General features: G+C 41.5%; 1 protein-coding gene across 1 annotated transcript in view; it reads right to left on the bottom strand.

Annotated features, from left to right (window-relative positions):
- ano6 (anoctamin 6) overlaps positions 1–22857 on the bottom strand; it is a gene marked incomplete at its 5' end in the record, with an annotated part of 36229 nt that extends 13372 nt beyond the window's left edge. The window contains 7 exons of the mRNA XM_080754135.1: positions 383–498; positions 1105–1218; positions 1560–1847; positions 3213–3278; positions 8272–8400; positions 9548–9618; positions 22758–22857. Coding sequence (XP_080610261.1) covers positions 383–498; positions 1105–1218; positions 1560–1847; positions 3213–3278; positions 8272–8400; positions 9548–9618; positions 22758–22857 — 884 coding nt within the window. The remainder of the gene's footprint in view (positions 1–382; positions 499–1104; positions 1219–1559; positions 1848–3212; positions 3279–8271; positions 8401–9547; positions 9619–22757) is intronic.
- Between the last annotated feature and the right edge of the window lie 590 nt (positions 22858–23447).

The following is a 23447-nucleotide window of genomic DNA, read 5'->3' as shown; positions in this document are numbered from 1 at the left end:
GTGTACTGACTGAATAGGTTCACCATAAAGCTTTACATTCATGAGGCTTATATACTATAGGATGTCTGTACAACAAAGCAAGTATACAGACAGAAAGTCTTTCTTCAAATGAGCATAAATGGGGGGCTAGTCTGTTGAAGCTTTAGAAAGCTCACACACTAACTTTCTCGCTAAAAGAAAGAGCTGCCATGGCAACCACAGCTTTGACCAATTAAATTGCTTGGCATAATGCTATTGGTAGTGTCTGGTGTGAATGGCGTTTCCGGGAAATGGGAAAAAGTGAACATTCCGAAGAAGACTGGCTTAGTTGAAATGCTTTGACTGGGAGCCTTTAAGCTAGTGTGCAGACTTGATTTTTGAATGGGGAAAAAGACTCCACTACCTTATGAGATCTAGTGGTTGCATCTTGTAGAAGCTTTTGGGGTGAGCCCATTCTTGGTAGAGAAGGAACCTTTCATTGGGGCAGCCATCTTCTTCTGACCTGACGTTGAAGGCACACTGAGTAGGGAAACAGCAAACACTACACATTCATATTCCACATGAAAACAAAATAAATTTGAAAATTAAACAACAAGTGGTCAGATGGATGGCTGCGTGCATTTGCAGAGTATGTTTATTTTAACCCATTAAGACCCGGAACATATCTGTGTCGCATTAGACTTGAATCGCTTTAACCATTATGTTATGCTTTAGCTATTGGAAAATAGCAGATATACAAGCTCACAGCGCCAGGCAGGAAGCCCTATACAAGAATTGTGTTGTTAAAATGTTTCATAAATATTCAATATACAAATGTATAATAATTAAATATTATTTGAATATAGCAGAACTGTAAGCTCACAAGTTACATGTCGCATCACGAGTCACAACACGTTGTGAGCGTGTAGATCAGCTATTCTCAAAAAGCTGAGGCACTCTATATAGGATTAAAGTGGTCTTGATCTTGATCTTGATGCTATATTAAATGATTTAGCTGGGGACCCCCTGGAAACCCTTCAAGGACCTCTGGGTGTCCCCAGGTTCCACTTTGAGAAACACTGCTGTGTCTGTCTAGTGGCGTGTCTAATTGACTGAAACGTAAGATTCACAGACAGGTTCACTCACATCATGAAGAGGATAGGCAGCCTTGTACACTCCACTATCCAGTAACTTTGTGATGCCAAACTTTTTAATGTTAGCTCGTACTTCATAAGGGGCACGGCTGAGGATGTAGTAAGCCTGTGATACATAAAAAACAAATTCAGATTAGCATGTTTAATTAGTGTTTAACAAATCATTTCTTCCATTGTTTTGCAGTGTTGTTTATGCTTAAGTTAAATGAAACTACCTTGCACTATAATTAATTGTATTGTAGTCTTGCACTACCACCGAGAAACATACTGTAACATGACAATAAAAAAACATGAACTTGAACTTGCAATGTTTAAATAATTAAACTGTTATTCATTTTCATGACGAAGCACTTTCTAAGGTTGCAAACTGTTATTAGCAATTGATTGTTTCTGATCATACATATTCTGTGATATCTTCCACTAAAATGATCATTAACGGGACCTCACCATCCTGCTTCTCATGGACGGCGTGAAGAAGTCGTCGTGTTTCTTGACGTAGAAGTGCTCCAGGCGGTCCTTCTCGAAGGGAGCGGTGAAGAAGTCGGCCTCCTTGGTGATGAGGTCCTCGCTGGGGTAGAAGAACTTGGTGAACCAGGAGACGTAGTTCCATGGGGAGGGCTGGGAGGACAGGTCGTTGGGCTGGATGGGCAGCTTGATGTGCAGCACCTCGGCGTAGGTGCACAGCTGTTCCCAGGGCATGTGGACCTTCACAAACAGCAGCTTATCATCAATAACCTGAAGAAAGAAAGAAACAGGATTATAAGTGAGGTCTAATACAGTAATATATCGTCGCTGTTGGGTGGAAACTGTCACACTTAACAACATTCACTTGAAAAAAAGAGATCTTGGTCTACAAGCTTGTAGACCAATCACTTCAAGCTAAAGTTGTATCTTCCTTAGGGATTATACAGCAGCTGTTGAATCAGCACCGCTAGAATGGCATGGTGGGCTGAACTGGACCTGCGAGTCAGAGATTCCCATGAGTCTCAGAGATCCAGACGGTGTCGAGTCTGCTGGCCTAGCGGTCCAGGTGCATTACACATATTAGGCTATAAAGTAGCCTGACAGCGTGTTGCATGTAACTCCCTGTCTCACTCTCCCTGTTTCCTGTTATTCTCTATGCCAACTATCAATAAAGGCAGAAAAGCCAAAAAAAAAAGAAAGAAAAAAATGTTAAAAAAAGAAACTTTGAATGACTTTCTAATTGGATAGTATGGTAGAATACCTGGCTGATGAGACACTGCAGTCTATCCATGTGTAAAGAAACCAACACATAGCAGAAAACACAAGCTTTAACGATTACATAATGGCTGTGTAATGACGGGGCTGGCAGCAAGCAGCACATAAACAGTTTTATGAACATCTCCCTTCCGTGTCCACATTGGCATGTGGAATCTTGGGTGTTTATAGTTTATAGCACATTTTCAGACAAAACATCAACCAAACTTAACAGAACCAGGGTCCAAATGACAAGGACTAACATTAAATGATGTTGATTTGTGGTGTAATTATACTATTCTGAAATTCATGCATACATTAACGTTTATGTATTTAAGCAATAACCACTGTTCACATTTTAACAGAGAATCATTTGTCTCCAGCCACTAAACGACATTTCGTTTCGAGTGCAGACGGCTTATTGATCTCAATATAAAATGTGCAGTGTGTCTACAGCAGAGTGTCTAGTACTGTGTATATAGTATAGAGTTGTATAGGATAGTTGAGAGCACATAAATAAATACCTTAATGCCTGATGGGTTAACCACTTAAACCCTAGTTGACTGGGTTCCCCCAAGGGTCTAAACTATGGGTCCCCCAGGGGTCTACACCAAATCTCTTTGCCATAAACATCCGACCTAACAATCTGACACAATGCATCGCATTGTTCTGATATTTTCAAACAATGTCCGTTGACTGTTATGACATACTGTTATGGCCAGAAAAGGGGCGCTAGGGACGCTTGTGGTTAAACGTGTTTCTCAAAAAGACTACTGTATGCCAGAAAACAACAGGAGGTGTTTGAGGAGAGCAATTTCTATCGAAAAATCTTTATCCCCGTCTTGAAAAATAGTCACATTGTGAAGGCTGCCTTGAACTTACTGATCTGGTGGCCTCCAGCTCCATTCCCATTCCCATCAGACTGGCTTCAAAGTATTCTCTCCGTCTCTGTGGGGGGAGAGGAGAGAGCACACAGGAAGTGGCCTGAATGAGCCGTTGTCTCTGAATATTATGACCAGTGGTGAATAACAAAGTACATTTACTTGTTGATTACCGTACTTGAGTATATATCTTTTGAGTATCTGTACTTTACATTATGTTTTTTCAATGGATACTTGACTTTCACTCCACTCTATTTCAAAGACAAATATTGTATTTGACTCCACTACACTTCCACGAAGGGAAAAGGTACATTATGAATTAAACACTCGATATATTTCCCATCATGCAGACCATTTACACTGTAAATGGAGAAAGACCCTGCTTGTCAGGTCAGAACAGGGTACACAGGGGAACCTGGGACATCATAATCTCATACTGTATATCAGGTTTTACTGTCAGTAGCAGAGTTGCTATGGATCAGTTCTTTGCTTCCCTAGAAAATGGTGCATTTATATAGCACTTTTATCCAAGGCGCTTTACATCGATTGTGCATTACATACACCCATTCACTCACACATTAATACACAGATGGTGGAGGAAACCATGTAAGGCACCAACCACCTCAACGGTTGCAACTAGGTGTTCAGAGTCTTGCTCAAGGAATCTTCGACATTAACTCAGGGGGAGCCCAGATTCGAACTGGGAACCCTTCGGAAACCCTTCGTGCTCTAATGACGGTTTATGTAGCTCTGAGCTATGCCGCCCCATCTAGTACAAGGATTTGCAAAGCGTGGGCCAGAGCCAATTGGAAAGGAGGAGACATAACATATATAAAGACAATTATTATAGAGTATATAATATTTTCTTTTCTTTTTTAAGCTATAATGCTTTGAGGGGTCGAGGCCGGAGGAAAGGTTTGAGAACACCTGCTTTCTACACAGTAAAGGTCTGTGAGCATTAATTTAACAGCGTATAAAATATAAGTGGATTTTACAGTGTAAAGTAAACATGTTTCAAAGATACGAAGTGATCATATACAAGTTTTGTATGTTTTTTAAATATTGACACGCAAATTTGTTATGAGAATAACGGTTCTACCTGTTGGACTCATTATCACCCAAGAAGACATTTTAATTATTCAGAATAATTAAAATGTTTCCTATAAATTTGGAACAGTCCCAAACAAAATGCACTGATAATTGCAAAAAAAATGAGTCCAATTAAACAACAAGAACATCTGTAACATTGTCTTTGTCTACATTTCATCGTTTGTTTATTTTCACTGTTTCCAGGCGACTGAGGCGAGAAACATACATAAACTGAATTGAAACACCCTGGAAAGTTCATTTGTATTTGAGTATTTGAAAATCATTTCAGTAACTGTCATGATGATGGCTGATGCTCTCCACCCAACTGGTGCTTTGAGCAAGTTAAAGCAATTCAGCTAACATCTGAGTCTGACCCAATCTTTGTGTAGGAAAACAAACTCAGGGAGTGTCCCAGTGTTGCATCCCACAGACCTACATTGTTTTAAATGAGGCTCTGGGATTAGGATGTGGGATTGAAGGATTCCCACAGGTTCTGCTGGCTGCTCTTGCGTGCTGGCTAGCAATCAGCCCTGTCCACAAGGCTCTCAGAGGGGGAGTTAACGGTACATAACTGACCTCTGACCAGCTCTTAATCTGGGACATTAGCCATGGATTTAGGTAAGAAACATAGTTTGTTTGACCCATAATGCTTGAGGTTGTGTCTGTCTTCAAAAACAACGTGGTACTAATGGCTATTATGTATTTTAACCTTAAACCCTATACTTTATTGATCAGGGTCTACCAGGAGTCTGTACTTGAGCCACTAATCTTTTCCCAGTATACACCAAATGTCTACAAGCTCACAAAGCGTCTCAACGCAACATATTGTGAGCTTGTAGTTTGTACAACTGCTATATTTTCAAATGTTTATTATTATTATTATTTGAAAAAGAGATGATGCATCTCATGGGGCTTTTCCTCTAGCTAAATTTCATATAAATAAATAATATGCCCAGAATAGAGACATTAGGGTTCATGTAATTAAACCTGTACTTTACATAGGCACCGTTAGAATAAGCATTATTTGCATGTATTAAAACTGAATTCCTTAATGAGATGTGCATTTTCTGCAGTGCTGCATCACATCCCTGCTTCATGGACTCGCTCATTAGATTGCATTAGATTAGATTACTGTAGATTGGATCTCTATTGCCACACGACCGGAGCTGGTGGGAAGCTGCTTTTGGTACAGCATGAAGTAAACATTACAAAACCCACGTAGAGGAGTTTAGTGTAATCTCTTGGATTGATGTATCCTGGCTGCATGGATCTGCAGGTGCCCTGCACATCTCTCTGTGTATGTGTATTGTGACAGATAGTGTTTGCAACACACTGACACACCTGGATATCTGTGTAGGGCTAGCGTTCATTCCTGGAGTTTCCTCATACTGAGCATTATATTCCCTACAGACACACACATGCAGCATGCAAGCACACAAGCATGCACATACAGCATGAACATGTGCGCGCACACACACACACACACACACACACACACACACACACACACACACACACACACACACACACACACACACACACACACACACACACACACACACACACACACACACACACACACTCACTCACTCACACAAAGATGCAGATGCATTATTGTGCACACACAAAGGAGCAGATATATGAGTACACATAAAAACAGAGTCCAGGGAGACATACATGCGTGCTCACAATGACTGGTTCTTTGCATATACGGTACTTTGCTTTGTTGTTTTTCTAAGACTTTCTAAGTCTATTGAGTGTTCTGTCAGTGATGGTTTGGGGTTTATTTGGGGAACACAAAGAACAATCACTCCCTCATGACTTTCAGCACATGGAGAACTGATTTCTCTCCTACTCTGCTCTCTTGTAAATTCCAGATGTCTGATTTGAAACATACGAGTAATTATAATTAAGCAAATATCATGCAGTTATAGCAAATGGTTTATGGCAAGATGGTAATTAATTATTTAGTATAGTCAAGGCATTTATAGTGGCAAATTACAATAGAACTTATCTCAAGGCACTTTTTATGTAGCGTATGTGTTAAGATTATACACTTAATGGGAGGGCATATAATGTTACATAAGTAGGGATGTCCAGATCAGCTACATCACACAAAATATGTTCTCTATTGTGAGACTGACTCTCCACTACATACAGTATGTCATATGTAGTGGAGTCAGTCTCTCCACTCAGAGAAGTGGTGGAAAATAACTAAATACATTTACTTAAGTACTGTACTCAAGTAATATTTTTAGGTGTTTGTACTTTATACTCTACTTGACCAGCTACTCTACTTCTACTCCACTATATCTCAGATCCAAATATTGTACTTTTACTCCACTACATTTATATGAAAACTTTAGTTACTCGTTACTTTGTAGATTTTGATTCTTATAACAAAACATACATTAACCACTTCAACCCTACATACATTTCAGCCGTTTGAGAATAGCCGATCTACAAACTCACAAAGCATCGTATCGCAATGCATTGTGAGCATTAAAAATGCTTTATTTTCAAAAGATTTTTATACATTCTGCATAATGAGGACTTTTACTTTTGGTACTTTAAGTACATTTTGAGATCGATAATTTTGTACTTTTACTTTTATTATCATTTTCATTTATATTAATGTTATTTTGTCATTAAAATCTTAGTGTTTTGCCTATTATTTGAGGGCTCACTTTCAACACCCTCGCCTCGACCCACATGTTGAGAACCTCTGGTCTAAAGGGCTGGTCCTGCTGGTCCAGCCAAAAAGTCTGACATGATGTAACACTCCCCAATGAGAGCTCTGTCTGTGTTGGAAAATCACCTCCAGGCCGGCCAAGTCAAATGAAAATGCATTTTATACATCAAACACACGGATTGTAGCCATTGTGTTATTCCTATAATCATGCAAAGGCTACAATCTGTATGTTTTAAGTCACGTCTGATGCAGAAAGGCAAGTGCATTGATGCATCTGTTGGACTACAATGAAGATTGAGATCTAGTGTCCAATCTGGTGTGTTTCAAATAAGTTTAAAATACATTTCTCAATGGAAGAGAAGGAGACCACCTCCAACCACTGCAGATGTGCAAGTTAGATTGGTTAAAATGCTGTAGCGTTAAGCCTGGCTTGCTTCACTGGCGTCTTACTGGTAGTACTGTGCTATAGTAGGAGAGCTGGAGAACCGTATTGAGGTCTATGTTGTATGTTGTAAGATGTTGATGAAGCAGTGAAATACAACACATCTTTCATACTCCGTGCAGTAGTTCTGAAAGCCTTTTTGAAGCACTTCTCCTCTCTCTCAGACAAACACACACTCTCAGTCTGTAACCCTCTCCCGTTTCTCTCTCTATTGCTCTATGTTCTGTTCGTTCTTTCTCTCCCCTAGCTCTCCCTCACTCCTTGTCTCCTTCTCTTCCACTCGTTTCTTATCATATATTATCTTTCAATCTTGTTTCAATCCCTGGGCCAGCTGGGAAATCCCCACTGGGGATGTAGATATCGCTCTCTTATTCCATAGCAACTACACTACTGTGAGTGCCCTTGAGCAGGACACTTGACACCACCCAGTTGCACGACTTTGCAGCAAAGAGTACAACATAGTAGCTGAGTTGGCAGCTCACACGTGTGCATTTCACTGTGTGTATTGAAAACCTGTTCAGAAAAAGCTTTTTTCTGGGTATGTCTGGGTAAGGTTGAACGAATGATATTACAAATAGCTGTGAAGAATATTAATTTGATTTAATCTTAATCCAAATTCTGACACAAAGAGGCAAACAAGAACTCCCTTCCCTTTACAAATATTGAAAAGTAAATATGTTAAGTTGTGGCTTTGTTTTCCAGACACTCATGAGTCATGAATCATCATCCGTTTTTGCCTACCTCCATAGAGAACACCCTAAGTAACACCTGGGACAAAGTTTATTTATGGTTTAGGTCAATGGCATTGGCAGATAAAATGCTACCACAAGCTCATACCTTCTTCCTTGCGAATGTGTGTCGCTTGTCAAAGTCTTTTTTGTCCTCATCCTCGTAGACCAGGACAAAGTCAATCCTCCTCAGGCCGTCGTTGAAGAACAGCGAGTCGGGCTTGTCGTTGAATTCGGCCTGGGAACAGAAAGTGAGCTCGTCCGGTAAGTCTGGTATGGTCTCAAACTCGTACTCCTCTTCTTCGTCCATGATGTCGTACATCAGTGTGCAGAGAAAAGACAGCTCTGTGCTGTGTAATGCTGTTTGTTATATGATTGTCCCAGGGTGTTTCATCCGTGATTGAAGTCACCAGAGAGAAGAGAAGAGGGCAGGATCAACAAACACTGTGTGTCACCCGCCCTTCTTCTTCTTGCTCTCCGAGGATATTAACTGTTGGCTGACATACAGCCCACAGTGGAGTAGGTCAACCAAAACACATCTAAGTGGGTGTTGCTCTTTGCAACACTGACATCAAGACTGTTGTTATTTATTAGGGGGATTTATCTTCACTTATATGAAGCGTAATTCTAATGTTATGCGTTTAATTTGTAAATCCTGTGAGGGGGTGGGGGAGAACCAAATGTTTTAGGTTTATATAAAAATGCCATGTGTTACAAAAAAAGAATGAGACCAAGGCACTCTTGCAGAAAAGTTAAATAGCCTTTAATAAAGTGGCTAATGCATTGCAAGAATAAAAACAGCACCTACACGTTGCGGCAACAATGCCTTCACAGAGTAATTAAACAAAATTGCAGAACAACATGACACACATAGGACATGGCATCATAGGCTCATTACCATACAGATTGGTGGCAGGCTAAAAAAAACACACCAAGACAAAATGTAAAGCCTTACAAAAACCACCATGAAAACCTAACATATACTGTACCACTGTGATGTCATCATGTCCTATAAAAAACATGTTTTTTCTGCAATTTTGTCACCCTGATGAAGGCATTGTTGCCGCAACACTTAGTTTAAGTTTTATTCTTGCAATGCATTAGCCACTATTAAACTTTCCTTAAAGAGTGCCTTATGCCTTAGCCTTATGTTTTTGCATAATTTTTGTCACCCAGTTTATCCAGACATTTTCACTCTAGGAAAACAGATGTGCTCTTCCTCCTGATTTTTCTATGCCATGTGTTAATTTAGAACTGATCGATATCCGAAACTGATCTAGGAATATACATTCTACTTTTTGAGCGGTGCAAGTGCTCCCATGCTTGACCACCACCGCCACCACAGTATATGAAATGAATATGGTGAATGAACACTGTTGACTCACCTGTGGAGCCTTGGTTACTGCTGCTCCCTCCTCTATAGACTGATATGTTGGTAAAAACTCCTGGGGGTAAACTATAAGACAAACAAGGGATAAAAAGAAAAAAAGAATCACATAAACAAGAATGAGAGTGTAAGCATTGTTACTGGCAGGGCTGGAAACAACCTTCCTACATCACAATGGCTCGTACAACATTCACAAGCCACTTTTTCAATTTCACTCACCAATTATACTGTATATATTTTAGGCCTGCTATAGCTAGATTGCTGTGAAACTTGCTAAGCTCTTTCATGCTTTGAGGACTATGCATGCAATAGATTATGGAGTGAGTGACCACATGGCCTTTCCACTAGTGCCAGCCTCAGGCCACAACATCACAATTGTGTTATATACTACAATATAATTGGATTTTATAATCTAATGGGCAGATTACTGTTTGAGTTCAACTAGTGGTGACCATAGCCTTTTCTGTACTGCCTCCTTCAGTGAATTCAGCTACTATCATTTTAAATATTTGTTTGTTTGTTTTTCACATTTTAGCCAAATCTCCTTTCTCTGCCTGGGTGGGCGTAAGGAGCAGCACAGCCTCTAGAGGCCGCTAGCAGGGCTTTATACTCTTAGTCTTGCATGGTTTCAAAGGAAGAACGGCCAGATGATGCTTGGTGACCTGCCAAATGCACCATTCACAACAAAAGACTTAATCACATAGACGTTCGGTAGAATGGAACAGAAAAGGAGATCCAAATGATGTCAGGTTACATGGGTGGCAGGGTTGTTTCTGTCAGTTGTGCCAAAATCTAGCATATTTACTTGCCTAGTAGTGGCTAGTGTTAATTTACTGTGTAATGGAAAATTAAATAATTACCATAATCTGTTCTTGAGAGATTACATAGTCTAAACTTGAAGTACTGTATGATGAAGTGAGAACAAAATGTGTTTGATTTGATAACTGTGCTGAAGAGCTGAAGAACCTACCAGCAGATGTTAGCAATGATATTGACATAAATGCCTGTGCCTGTCTGGCACTAGCCATGGGGAATGCTATAAGAGACACACCCTAAGGACTCAAATGTATTTAAGTGACCACCAGCATGACATCTTATCTGGCCTTTAACTGGCAAACTGACTACGACAACCTGTCTGACAACTGGGCTTCTGTGCACAGAATAAAAGCTTTAAACTGCATTCGGTTTTCAAGACTCATTATTTCAGGTCTCACCTCAATTCTTTCATAACACCTGCTCTGGTTTTGAAATATGGATAGTGAGATGTAGTATAGTAGTTTGTATAGTAGTTTGTAGTTTGAACGTTTTGATTTCATTTGCCACATTATTTTTGAACAATTCACTCATAATTCAGATGTTGAATAACCTCACGGATATTCTTTTCCTCAGACAAGAGAAGGTGACTTTGTGTTAACGACAACACTGTATATTCAAGCTTAACTTGAGAGATTAATTCTGTATATTATCTTTATTTATTCAGTACAGGGTTATGCTGAGCTGAGTACACATACCGTACTCCTTTTCTGCACCACCCTCATTCAGGGTAATGACTGAGGTTACACAACACAGGTAAGCTACAGTTCCTGGAAAACTGCACTCTTCCAGTGACCAGCTGCACTGCGAGTGACTCAGGCTTAAGTGCCTTGCTAAAAAGCACCCCAATAGCATTTACTGAGGGGTGGTGGGGCGTTACTAATTTGTTTTCTCTGCCAAGACTTTTGCTGCTGGACCAGGGGATTCAAACTGGCATTTTTCCAGGCACAAGCCAGCCAATTTCACCACTCAAGAATGCTTTCAACCACAAAGAGACAAAGTCGTCCACCCTCGTCTCCTACGAGAAAGAACAAATCATTCAACAGCTGTTGCAGTTTCGTCAACACTCTTTGGCCAAAACAACTAACTATCACTCCCTCTTGTTCTGCTCCATATACATTTTGCAGTGGTCAAGTCGCCTCACAAAGAAATACAAGAACCCCCACATACGTGTTAGCACATTACAGTAAAGTCTAAACAAACTGGTGGCTGGGAAATAATTGCATTACGATCGTTGCATCAAATCTTTACACAAACAGCAAAGAGCATTCCACGCTGAGAGTTCTCATGTTTCCACGGTCAAGCAGTGCATCATGGGAAATCTAACTGGAGTCAGATGTTGTTTTGAAAACACCGCCCATAGAGACGCAACTCTGGAAAAGGGAGCTGTGGAATAATTGTTCGTCCAACATAACATTTTCCTTTGTGCCGGCAGTTAATATGTCTGAACTGCATTTTGTCCCCAGCTTTAGGCCTAAGTGCAGCTTTCAATTGTATAGTGCCAAATCACAACAGGAAACTTTACATATAGAGCAAAGACCTGACGTTTCCCCCCAGAGCAAGCATTTGGCCATTGGGAAGGAAAAACTCCCCTTCAACAGGAAGAAACCTCGATCAGAACCAGACTCCAGGGTGGCCTGACGAGAGAGTGTGAGAGAGAGAGAGGGAGAGAGAGGGAGGGAGAGAGAGAGAGAGAGAGAGAGAGAGAGGTTCAGAGAGAGAGGTTCAGACAGAGAGAGGTTCAGAGAGAGAGAGAGAGAGAGAGAGAGAGATAGACAGAGAGAAAGAGAGGGAGAAACTCTTCACAGATGGACAATAACAACAATAACAGCAACAACATCCACAACAACAACAACAACAACAACAACAACAACAACAGTAGTAAATAGTAAATACTATAATGACAGCAATACCATGTAAGTTATAACATACAGTAATACCAGGATACACAGCATATGCCCCCTTGCTTTATCTGCAATACTTAAATCCATTCATATAATCTCATGTATGCAGCAGGAACACTTCACTGTACATTCTTTTCCCACTGTACCCACCCACCCAGTCACTTCCTCCCTCTAGAATATCCTTAACAACAGACAGCTGAAAGAAAAACAAATCAAGTTCAAACACACTGAAGAGAAGGCAATGAATGCTGCATCATTCTTCTCAGCAGAGAAAACAGCAAAGACACTAATCTATGTCACTGAAGGCTTGCAACATGGTAATAATCATTATTAAACAGTCGTTCAGCAGTTTTTTATTTGACTCTTTCTATTTTAGTTCACTGAAGTGACGGCCTGCCGGTCTGCACACTGGGCAAGACCTAGCTGGTTTAGTGTTTAAAACAGAAGCACCAGGCCTGGGCCACAGGGTAGTGGTCCAGGCACCTAGGCTGGTAACCCAGACCAGCCTTGCAGCGTAGCAGGTTTGAGTCCCAATCCTGACGACCTTTGCTGCGTGCCATCCCCCATCTCTCTCCCCGTTTCCTGCCAGCCTACCAATAATCTATCAATAAAGGCAGAAAAAGCAAAAAAAAAAAAAAAAAAAAGAACGGAAGCACCAGAATTTGGCAGAAGTACCGCTCAAGGAAATAACGTTGATGCTTTGCTAATCTGTTTACATTATCTGTGGATGAGTGTTAAGATTGGTCGAAAAAAGATTGTTTCTGGGGGGAATATGTACGAGTCCCGCCCCTATAGACACTCTGCATTAGATTGTTACCAGACTTTTCTCTTCGCAGATGAGAAAGGCTGGGAACGAGGCTAACCAGTCTGAGGGTGGCACTTTCCCATTAGGAAGAAGTGATTGGCAGCATGGGGTGGGTCATCAGCTACTGGGCCTCACCTGGGGGCAATTGGGGTAACAATATAATGGACTGAGGAAATTGTTCTTCCTCTTCTCCTCCAGTGAGCAGCAGTGTTGTTTTAACCTGGCTCCGGCCCCTGAATCGCTAGCCTCGCATTCAGGGTCTGGTGACGCTATAGAAAGGCAGGGTTGAAAATCTAACAAGCCCAATCAGGATCGGGATAATCCAGTATGAACCAGGCGCCAAAGAGTTCCACTTTGGTCACGCCTCCTATCTCAGAAAACGGCTGCACTGAGAGGGCTTTCAGACTGAATAATGGATTGAAACTAAATTAAAATATGGGTTTAAAGTCAGGTTGTGTTGTTTGGGTTCCTGCCTTTATTTTTATTTATACATTCACACACATGCATTGCGCACACTACACTCCACTGATGCATACACAGCAGACATTAGTCACACATCATTGTTTTTATGTTCATTTCTGTTTACTTTGTAGTATTTATTTCAATTTAAATAAATTACTGTTTCAATTTAACTATTGACTATTGATAGTTAGGAAATTTAAAATCATACAGTGAGACACTGTAGGAATTCAAACCAGCAGACGACACAATAGATTACAGACCAGGTAACATTACAGTGTCATAACCATAGAAAATATCAGTAGGATTGGAACACCTGTTTGACAAATTACATATCTGTACAAAAGCCTATAGCTGTTGTAAACAGAAGCATACCGGTATCGTCACTGTCCCGCAGAAACCTAGTATTGCGGTGCGAGGCATTGTGTACTATTGTTTAGATTGGCTAATTTCCCTATTTTTCCCCCTTTTTTATGATGAGTAAAAACGGTTTTGTTGTCAGGTTTCCACCTGACAACAGCGATATCATGCACACTGCACAGCTTGTTGACTTCATTGTTGAAAATCAGGCGTAACATTTACGCAGCTTTCCTGTTCAGTGCCAGCCAAAATCAAGTGTCTTCCTGTGCTTTTGATAGGAAATTATGAGCCACAGCCTGTGTGTGTATGTGCGTGTGTGCATGCATGTCTTTGATGTTTCCTCTGGAATTCATAGCAGCAGTGGGTAATCATGGGTAATCATGGGTAAAATGTATTTATGCTCACCTACAATGAGGGAAAAGTATGTAATATAACAAATCATGTTGAAAAGTCATGTGGAACAACTATCCATCCAAAAAGTACATCCAGCAAACGGAAGCAACAAGATAACAAAGAATAATGATTAGAACAATTTGCAAAAAGTGAAGAATACTCCAGTATCTGGGGGTGAGGGGAGTTTCTCACCTGAACTGAGTCAGTGGGTCCCTAGACATGAAAAATCACTGAGGTGCTCGTCCGCTATAGTGCCACGAATGGCGCAATGGCCACATCAAATATGGCCACCATCGGCTATGATAAAAATCCAACTTCTCTGTTTCTGGGTGTATATGCACATGTAATACCTCCATTTGGACTAATTTGGGTGTGGGGAATTCATTTCTGATATTATGAATAATGTTATGACCTGATCCATGTTCTATTGGTTCTAGTCTTTCCGCAGGTTCCTTGGCTGTTGCAAGCAGGTGGCAAGAAATTCTCTAGAAAGGTGCCTTGTTGGTCTCAGCAGTTGTACTTCTCTACTACCAATGCTGTGTCTTGTTCTGTCAAAGTCTTTTCCTCTCAGTCTCCAAAGTTTGTTAGATATATTGTACTCGGTCAGAAGCCATAACTGCATGTTTAATCCCCACCTGGCCCATGCAGTCATCTCCAGTCTCCAAGGCATATGTGCCTTGATCACTGTCTTAGCTTGTGGTGCTCCAAGATGAGAGACTGCTCGATGCAGTGGAAGCATATTCCAATTCTCACCAGTGCCATACTTCAGCCAGTGCTTGTAAATATGGGGTATAGTATAGCAGTTACGCGAAAGAGACAACAACTCTCTGGGGTCTGCCATAATTCCGACATCCCATTATTCAGACCATTAGGTTAGTGAAGGTTAGGGTTGGTTATAATGGAGTCAGTACATGCACCATGTGTCAGCCTCCTCAATCCTATTCAAGATGTCTGGGATCTCTACTCCACCTTTGTCATCTTCATCAGAGACAATGGTAAATGGACTGCATTTACAGTATATAGTGCTTTTCTCCAAAGCACTTTACAATTCACCCATTAACACACACATTCACACACCATGAAACCATGCAAGGTTCCAACCTGCTCATCGGGAGCTGTAAGGGATTCAGTGTCTTGCTCAAGGACACTTCGACACATAACCAGGAAGAGCTGGGAATCGAACCTGGAAGCTTCAGATTTCAATGCAGGTGCTCTATACTGAGCCACTGTCGTCCGACAATGATGGTAACATTGCCACAGGCTTGATTGGACACCATATTCCGAACACAGCTGGAGAACTGTTTGTTCTCCTCAGACACCCAGAATTTGGAAAGTTGCTGAGGGATGGGTGTGCCCTAAAGGGCGAGGTCGTGCCAATTCTTGGCCATCTGGCCAGTGATGTATATGGGACCAGTTACTCATATATGGAGACCACTGCATGATAGTCAACAATGTTGTCAAAACATGCCCATGTCAAAACATGCCCATATATGGGCATTCCCAGATATGTCCTTAATATTGATGAGATTGGAACAGGGATCTCCATATAGATTGAGGAGGCTAGTGTTACATGTGGAGTCAATTGGCCCCATTATAACTAAACCTGTCCATAACCCTAACGTCAGGATTATGAGCAGACCCCATAGAGTTGTCGTAGTCTCCTTCGCATTAATGCTATACAAACATCCAAGCACTGGGGATGAAGGAGATCTGGCTGCAGTATGGCACTAGAGGTGCACTATGGCACATGCTTCCACTGCATCAAGCAGTCTCTCATCTTGGAGCACCACAAGACAGTGATCAAGGCACATATGCCTTGGAGACTGGAGATGACTGCATGAGCCAGTTGGGGACTAAACATCTAGCTATGGCTTCTGACCGAGTACAGCACAATATCTTGAAAACTTTGGAGAAGCAAAGACCTTGACAGAACATGGTAGCAGAGAAGTACAGTACAACCGCTGAGACCAACAATGGCACCTTCCTAGTGCATTTCTTGCCACCTGCTTGCAACAGCCAAGGAATCAGAGGAAAAGAAGGAACACTTTGACTTTAGTACACTCCCATGTCTGAAGCGTGACACTCGTCGATATGGTTGCTGGGCTGGTGGAATTGATGGGTAGCTATGCCCCTCCCAAAAAGCTTTTGTCCAATGCTAGCTTAGCACCCGGCAGCTTGCCAAGGCTGTTGCCAAGGCAAGCCTTGGCAAGCAGGAAGTTATTCTAAGCTAGCATTGGACAAAGGTTTTTTGGGAGGGGCATAGCTACCCATCAATTCTGTGCATCATATTTTGCCATGGAACAATGGCAAATCCATCCTGTAAAAAACACATCATACTAACTTGCATCATACACAACCAAAATATGGTGCATTTTGAGGGAAATTGTTATTTGCTTTTGTTATGTGATCTTATTTGTCACTTTTATTCATAAATAGTCTTATTTGCTCATTTAAACACCTATTTAAAATCCCCCTTTAAAGTTAAATGGGGGTGTTTACTTGTTCTATTTCTCACTAGTATGTATTTTGTTATAAACAAAACAAACTATTAAGAAAAAATCACACCCGTGTGAAGTGGAGCTGTGTGTGTGTGTGTGTGTGTGTGTGTGTGTGTGTGTGTGTGTGTGTGTGTGTGTGTGTGTGGATCATGTGTACCGATTTTTGTGACATTTGAAGAAAATATGTAGGAAAAGGAGCAAAAAGTGTGTTTTGGAGAAAATTCAAGATGGCGGAAAATCTATCATGGCGCAAATGGGCGTGGCCTATATGGGGAGATGCGTCATGGCCCAAGGAATCCAGGGAAAAAATATTTTTAATTTTCCGACCTACGGTTCAAGAGTTACAGGCCAAAACGTAAAGTGGGGTGTTATGGCGCCACCATGTGGCCAAATGACACAATAATTTTTTATTTAATCCTTGAAATCATTATGAACCTCCTCTCCAAGTCTTGAAACTCTAGCCCCTATGGTTTGCGAGAGACAAATAATTGAATGTGAGTTTTTGCGATTCCCATTATAAGTCAATGGGGAAAATTAATTCACTAATAAATTAATATCAATTAAACTATAGAACCTTTCTCTTAGAAAAGTAATAGCCCACGATTCCCGAGTAAGCCGGTCGATTTGACATATGGCGCGAGTGTGTGGTGGCAAAACTGTGGGACTAGTGGCGTGCCGAAGTTTAGGAAGTTCAGGCTACATACACACAGACAGACAGACAGACACACACACACACACACACTAGGGCTGCACGATTTTGGGAAAAAACCTAATTGCGATTTTTCTGACTAATATTGCGATTGCGATTTTATTCGCGATATTTACAGGGGCTAAAGCAAAAAAAATCCTAAAACGGAAATTTATTTTGACTTGACTAGCAAGTATTATGCTGCATTTTGACGATTTCGGTCATGTTATTAACATCACGGCCATGGCTACACCCCCCCACCCCCATTTTTTGTTTTCTCTTTTTTGGCAAATCTGCCTCGATCTCATAAATGGCCCCTAGAGACTCCTCAGGACGGAAATCCATCCCCAGGACGGAGAACCTTAACCCCTGTATTTATATATGTATTTCAAGGTAGGATAAGTGATAGTTTTTTTTTTTGTTAAAAGGATATAATAAATTATTTTAACCATAGGAAAATCATTTCACTACCTTAGGTCAAGCTTCCGTTGAATATTTATTGTGTAATACATTTAAAAATAAATTGATTATTATTAACTAGGCTAATTGGCAATCATGTAAATGGTTTGATTCAGTTCAGTTATATTTCCAAAAGATTACCTTTTATTTTGCTTTAGCAATATAAAACGTTTTTATATTCAGCAAAATGTCAGTAATGGTTTTGTCTGCCTCTCATTATTGTCAAGGAAGAAAGTACTGTATGTCGCTGCCTTGCTTAAGTTTTATCAAGGCAAAAAAATGCACCCTAAGACACGCCATACGTTTCATGTGTGGAGGAGGAGGAGCAGCCACCGTTGCACTGAAATCACTTTCACTTTCAGCTTACGACAAACGGGAGCATTTAATCTATGCACAAGGATTTAAGGATGTTATATTTATAATGATTACCAGAACATTCACTACCTGTAGCCATGGAGTACTCCGTTGGAAGGGATCATATACGTTTACGTGCTGTTAGACAGACAGTGTCATGCCTTGGCTTGGCTCCTCTCCTCTGAGGAGATTGGAGCAACCTGTAATGCTAATCCTCGGTGCGGCCGGCGATGCGCAAAGAAAGACACCACAGTTTGATTTGATCATTCCTTAGTCAATTATGAACGGATTTCTAAAATTAAAACGTCTGCATAATGCTTGGGAAGTCAACTTCGCAGAAAATCGCCAAAACCGCGGCCTTTGCGATTCGCTAATCGCGACATTTCACATCGCGATTTCGGTTTGAAAACGATTAACCGTGCAGCCCTAACACACACACAGACCCACACAGCCACGTATAGGGAGCCTGTGTTTCACACAGCTCCAAAAATTCAATAAAAGTGCTAGTAAAGACAAAATCGTTTTTGAAAAATGGCATTGACATTGATATTTCAAAGACAAGATGATCCTTAATATAATGGTCAAAACAATACCAGAAATGAATTATACATGTCAGAATTAGTTGGTTTAGACCTACAGCACCTGTTTTTACTCCTAACAATGGCCAAGTTGTGGCCATGGTCTTCGGAATTATAAAATGACCTTGACCATGACCTTTCAAGGTCCAAATCACCCAAAATGGTCAAAACAATATCAGAATTGAATTCCCCACACCCAAATTAGTCCAAATGGAGGTATTACATGTGCATATACACCCAGAAACAGAAAAGTTGGATTTTTATCATAGCCGATGGTGGTCATATTTGATGTGGCCATTGCGCCATTCGTGGCACTATGGCGGACGAGCACCTCGGTGATTTTTCATGTCTAGGGACCCACTGACTCAGTTCAGGTGAGAAACTCCCCTCACCCCAAATTGCGAACAGGAGTATAGGCCAGATACTGGAGTAGAAACAAATATAGTATCAAACAATATAGCAATGCTATATTTACAGAATTCGCAATGTACAGTATCAGTAAGGGGGGAAAAGCCAATCTACTATCTCAGAATGCATAGCAATTTGACATTGTTGTTGTGGGCTTGTAGAACAGCTATTATTAGATATTTGGTGTGTAGAGGGAAGAAGGAGAGGACGTATAAAGACCCCTAGGGGATACAGTCAACAAATAGTTTACTTAAAACCCAGCATCCGTATTGTGGGGAATGCTTTCACAGAAAATAGCAGATCAATAAGCTTGTTGTCCGGCTATTTTCTGTGAAAGCTTTCAGAAAACAGAAATTACTCAACCATAGCCTGGCGTAGCCAGACTATGTACTAATGCAGCTAACTAACTGCAGTTAGTTCATTCCCACTGTGTTAACATGGGTGGATTGTTTAGCTGTGCTAGGCTAGGTCAACCATATATTGACTAAGTAGTTAAGCATGCGTTATTATGGTCTACAGTCGCAAAATGGAGAGACAGAGGAAAGAGATCAACATTAGACAGATATTAATGATAAGTTGGCATGGTACACTGCAGAGCACACACGTAGGCCTACGTTGTTCTGTCTGCTCTGCAGTGTTACCATGCCAACGTATTATAAATAAAAGTGCCTTAAAGGACAGTTCCCTAAGTGCTGGTATTCTCTCATAGAGAATTATTATTGTAAAGTCTTCTAGACCGTGCACCCGATAAGAAAGCTCAGTGATATTGAAACGGGTTGGAGTTGTGCTTGCAGCCTTTGTATAAAGATATTTATGATGGCATGACATTCCCTGCTGATGACATGGCATGCACACAAACTGGCTGAGCCACCTGAGGCCTTTTACTTTTAGAAGTCCAATGTGGACGTGGCCGCAATCCACCGGCCGGCCCTCCCAGCTAATTTTAATATAGCATTGTGATACCGATAAAAGGAACTAGATGTAAGTTCCATTGATCCAAGCACACCCAGCAAACTATTTGAGCATAAATGATTCCGATTCAGGAAACTCATAGTCGTAAGAATTCCACTCTGTTATGATGAGCAAATCAATAAAACACCAGTCAAGTCCATTACACCAGAGCACAGGCCCATGTGATTCTGCTATATAACTATAATAAATCCTGGATAGAATAGAACAGAGAGTAAGTAAAGTTCACCCTGTACCCACATAGACGACAACAGAATGACTATACATCATCTACAGTACTCATACCAGTAAGACTCCCTAATCGGGAGATAAGCGACCGTAGGTCGCTTATCGGCATTTTATGTGAGCTGCAGTGGAGGGGGTCCTCCACTGGGGGCGTCACCACTTTTGCATCCGTTCTGGAGCACGAGGAGTGGGTGGTCCCCGGGAATTCCCCGTGAGCAGCCCCGTTGGGGTGGTCATTTGGTCATTTTTGCACATTTGGTCATTTTTTACACTTGGGGTCCCCCAGGGAGCTGGGGGTTCCTGGGGCTCGGGGGGTCCTTGGAGGTTGTAGTTTGGCAGGCAAGGAGTGTGTGTGCAAAATGTGGCATGGATCGGGTCAACGGTTGCGGAGATATGAGCAGGGAAAAAGTGTGACGTGTGACGTGTGACCACATTTGGTAATTTTTTACATCTGGGGGTCCCCCAGGGACCTGGGGGTCCCTGGGGCTCCGGGGGTCCTTGGAGGTTGTAGTTTGGCAGTCAAGGAGTGTGTGTGCAAAATTTGGCATGGGTGGGGGCAACGGTTGTGGAGATATGAGCAGGGCAAAAGTGTGACGGACTCACTGACTCACTCACTCACAGACAGCCTGTGGAGGTTTTGGTAGTAAATGCGACCTACGGTCGCAATCAGGAATATTTGAATATCTGACCTGTTTTCCACTATTCTTCCCTTTCCTGAAAACTACAAATGCTGGGAGCTTGTACGAAAAATCTATTTCACCCACTTCTTTACACCTGTAAACCTGCGATGTGACCATGAATTTGAAGTTGATACATGTACGGTACTGTATGCTGAAGTGCTTGAAAAGGGCAAGTATGGTCAAGCCACCGCAGAGCTGCAATAACAACAGGTTTAGAACACAGGTGATTTTCATGCCATGTCATGTTGATGTTGTCATTTCATTCAAAGATGAGACACTACAGCTACCTTATGTCTGCTCTCCAACCGTTGCTTAACCACACTTAAGCCACACTATGTATTTCATCACACGGCAGACAGAGAAAATAGATGCGCTCACAGCGTGTCACATCGATATTTTTGCTGTTTTTACTTCCACTTTTCTTTAAATACTTTGCCTACAATGACATGTCCAAAATAAGACCAATAATCATATCCAAAATAAAGAGATTAAATTGCTGTTTTAGCTGTAAGCAATGGGTGTCTTATTATGATTGATTGATTGATTGATTGATTGACTGACTGACTGACTGACATCTTTATTGACAAAATGCATAGGCATAAACATGAGGTGCATGGTGGTGTATAGCCTACAAGTATATGTGCTCTTGTAAAGTCACTCTCTGTCCTCAGCTTGGGAGTTCATCCATGACCACGGCACACATTTCCATATTAATAAACAACTTGTTTGTTATGAAGTCCAAAAAGACCATCATTTATGTTGTGAAAGTCTAGCAACAAACACCACATGCTCCAACAACTGAACATCAGACATTGTTTGCATGCTGACAGTAAGGGAATTTGGGCAACAAAGCTTGCGGCCAACAATGACTCAGAGACAGCGGAATGTCTTTCCACTTTCAGTGTAGGGGGCGAATGAATGGAAAACTAACCCTTCTTCTCCCATGACTGAGTCTACACAGAAAGCACAGAGTGTCTCATCTCCCATGCCCTCACGTTAAAGAAGGTGAACTATTTGGAATAACTTCCCAAATGCCAGTATCATGGAGACCATAATAACTAAGACTTGTGTTTTGTAAGTAAAAACAAATAAGAAGTTTATCTGTGTCATGGATGTATAGGCCTATGGATCATGCATCATAAAGTGGTTCTCAAAGTGGGGTGTGGGGGTCCCCAAAGGGGTCCCCAGCTAAATGATTGATAGTGAGGAACCAAATTGACCCTACAGGTCTCTAACTCTTGACACTCTCTTTAACCTTCTGTACACACAGAAATAACAGCTGTCAGCTCTCATACCTAGATGATAAGCACATGCTGCATGCTCAGGTCCTTTGATGATGTTGTGAAAGGGTGAGGGTGACACACTTGTACAAAATATTACACAGAGGTTGAGTTGCAAAAGTAAATTAAACTTGTTGTTCAATCGTCACACGCAAACACACACACACACACACACACACACACACACACACACACACACACACACACACACACACACACACACACACACGCGCGCACGCACGCACACACACACACACACACACACACACACACACACACACACACACCGACCAACATGAAGAAACATTGCGACGTGAGCACAGATCTTGACTCACCGACGTCTTCTTGTATCATCCCCAACTCTGTGTCTCCATCCACCAGATCCAGCTCCTCCGTGTCGGACAGACGGTCCATTTCTATATCGTTGTCACTCATTTTCTTCTGTACTTCTGTGTACTATTATTTATAGTGCCGTGGTGGGTAGTTCACGTCATCTGAACGCAACCCCCCAAAATGACAATAAAAAGGTACAATGGCTTGAACCCCACCTACTGTGTCCTATGCATATTCCAACTTTATTTCTCAACCCTCTCGCTGATCCGCTGGGATTCGATGCGGCGGGAGCAGAAAGATTACTCTAGAGGTCCAACCCCAACATCAAGTTGTAACTTGAAAGAAAAGAAAAGAAAAGCGGGTGGGGTCGGACTGTCAGTTGTAGGCCTGGCTACTGTACTAGAGGAGGAGGGATTTTAGACGTTGTTGAGCAAGACTCAGAGACAGAATTTTTGACAGATTGTGTTACGCCCACATTTGGCAGCCGCGTAAAGTGAAGAATATAGAAACACATATTATTGTATGTATGTCAAGAATAAATACGTTTAAACTACACTGGCAAACAAACAGCACGTTATAATGTGAATGTAGCCTAATGTAATGTAGACCTATGTGGGTGTTTTGGCCGTGTTCAGTTAGGCAGGGTCTGTCTGTAGTGTGCACTGTTTTCCAAACACTGGTTCGGGACCCGT

The sequence above is a fragment of the Nannobrachium achirus genome, assembly GCF_963921795.1.
Source record: "Nannobrachium achirus genome assembly, chromosome: 23".
NCBI classification, from domain to species: domain Eukaryota; kingdom Metazoa; phylum Chordata; class Actinopteri; order Myctophiformes; family Myctophidae; genus Nannobrachium; species Nannobrachium achirus.
Note: the sequence above shows the minus strand (reverse complement) of the source record. Positions and strands in the feature narration are given on the sequence as shown.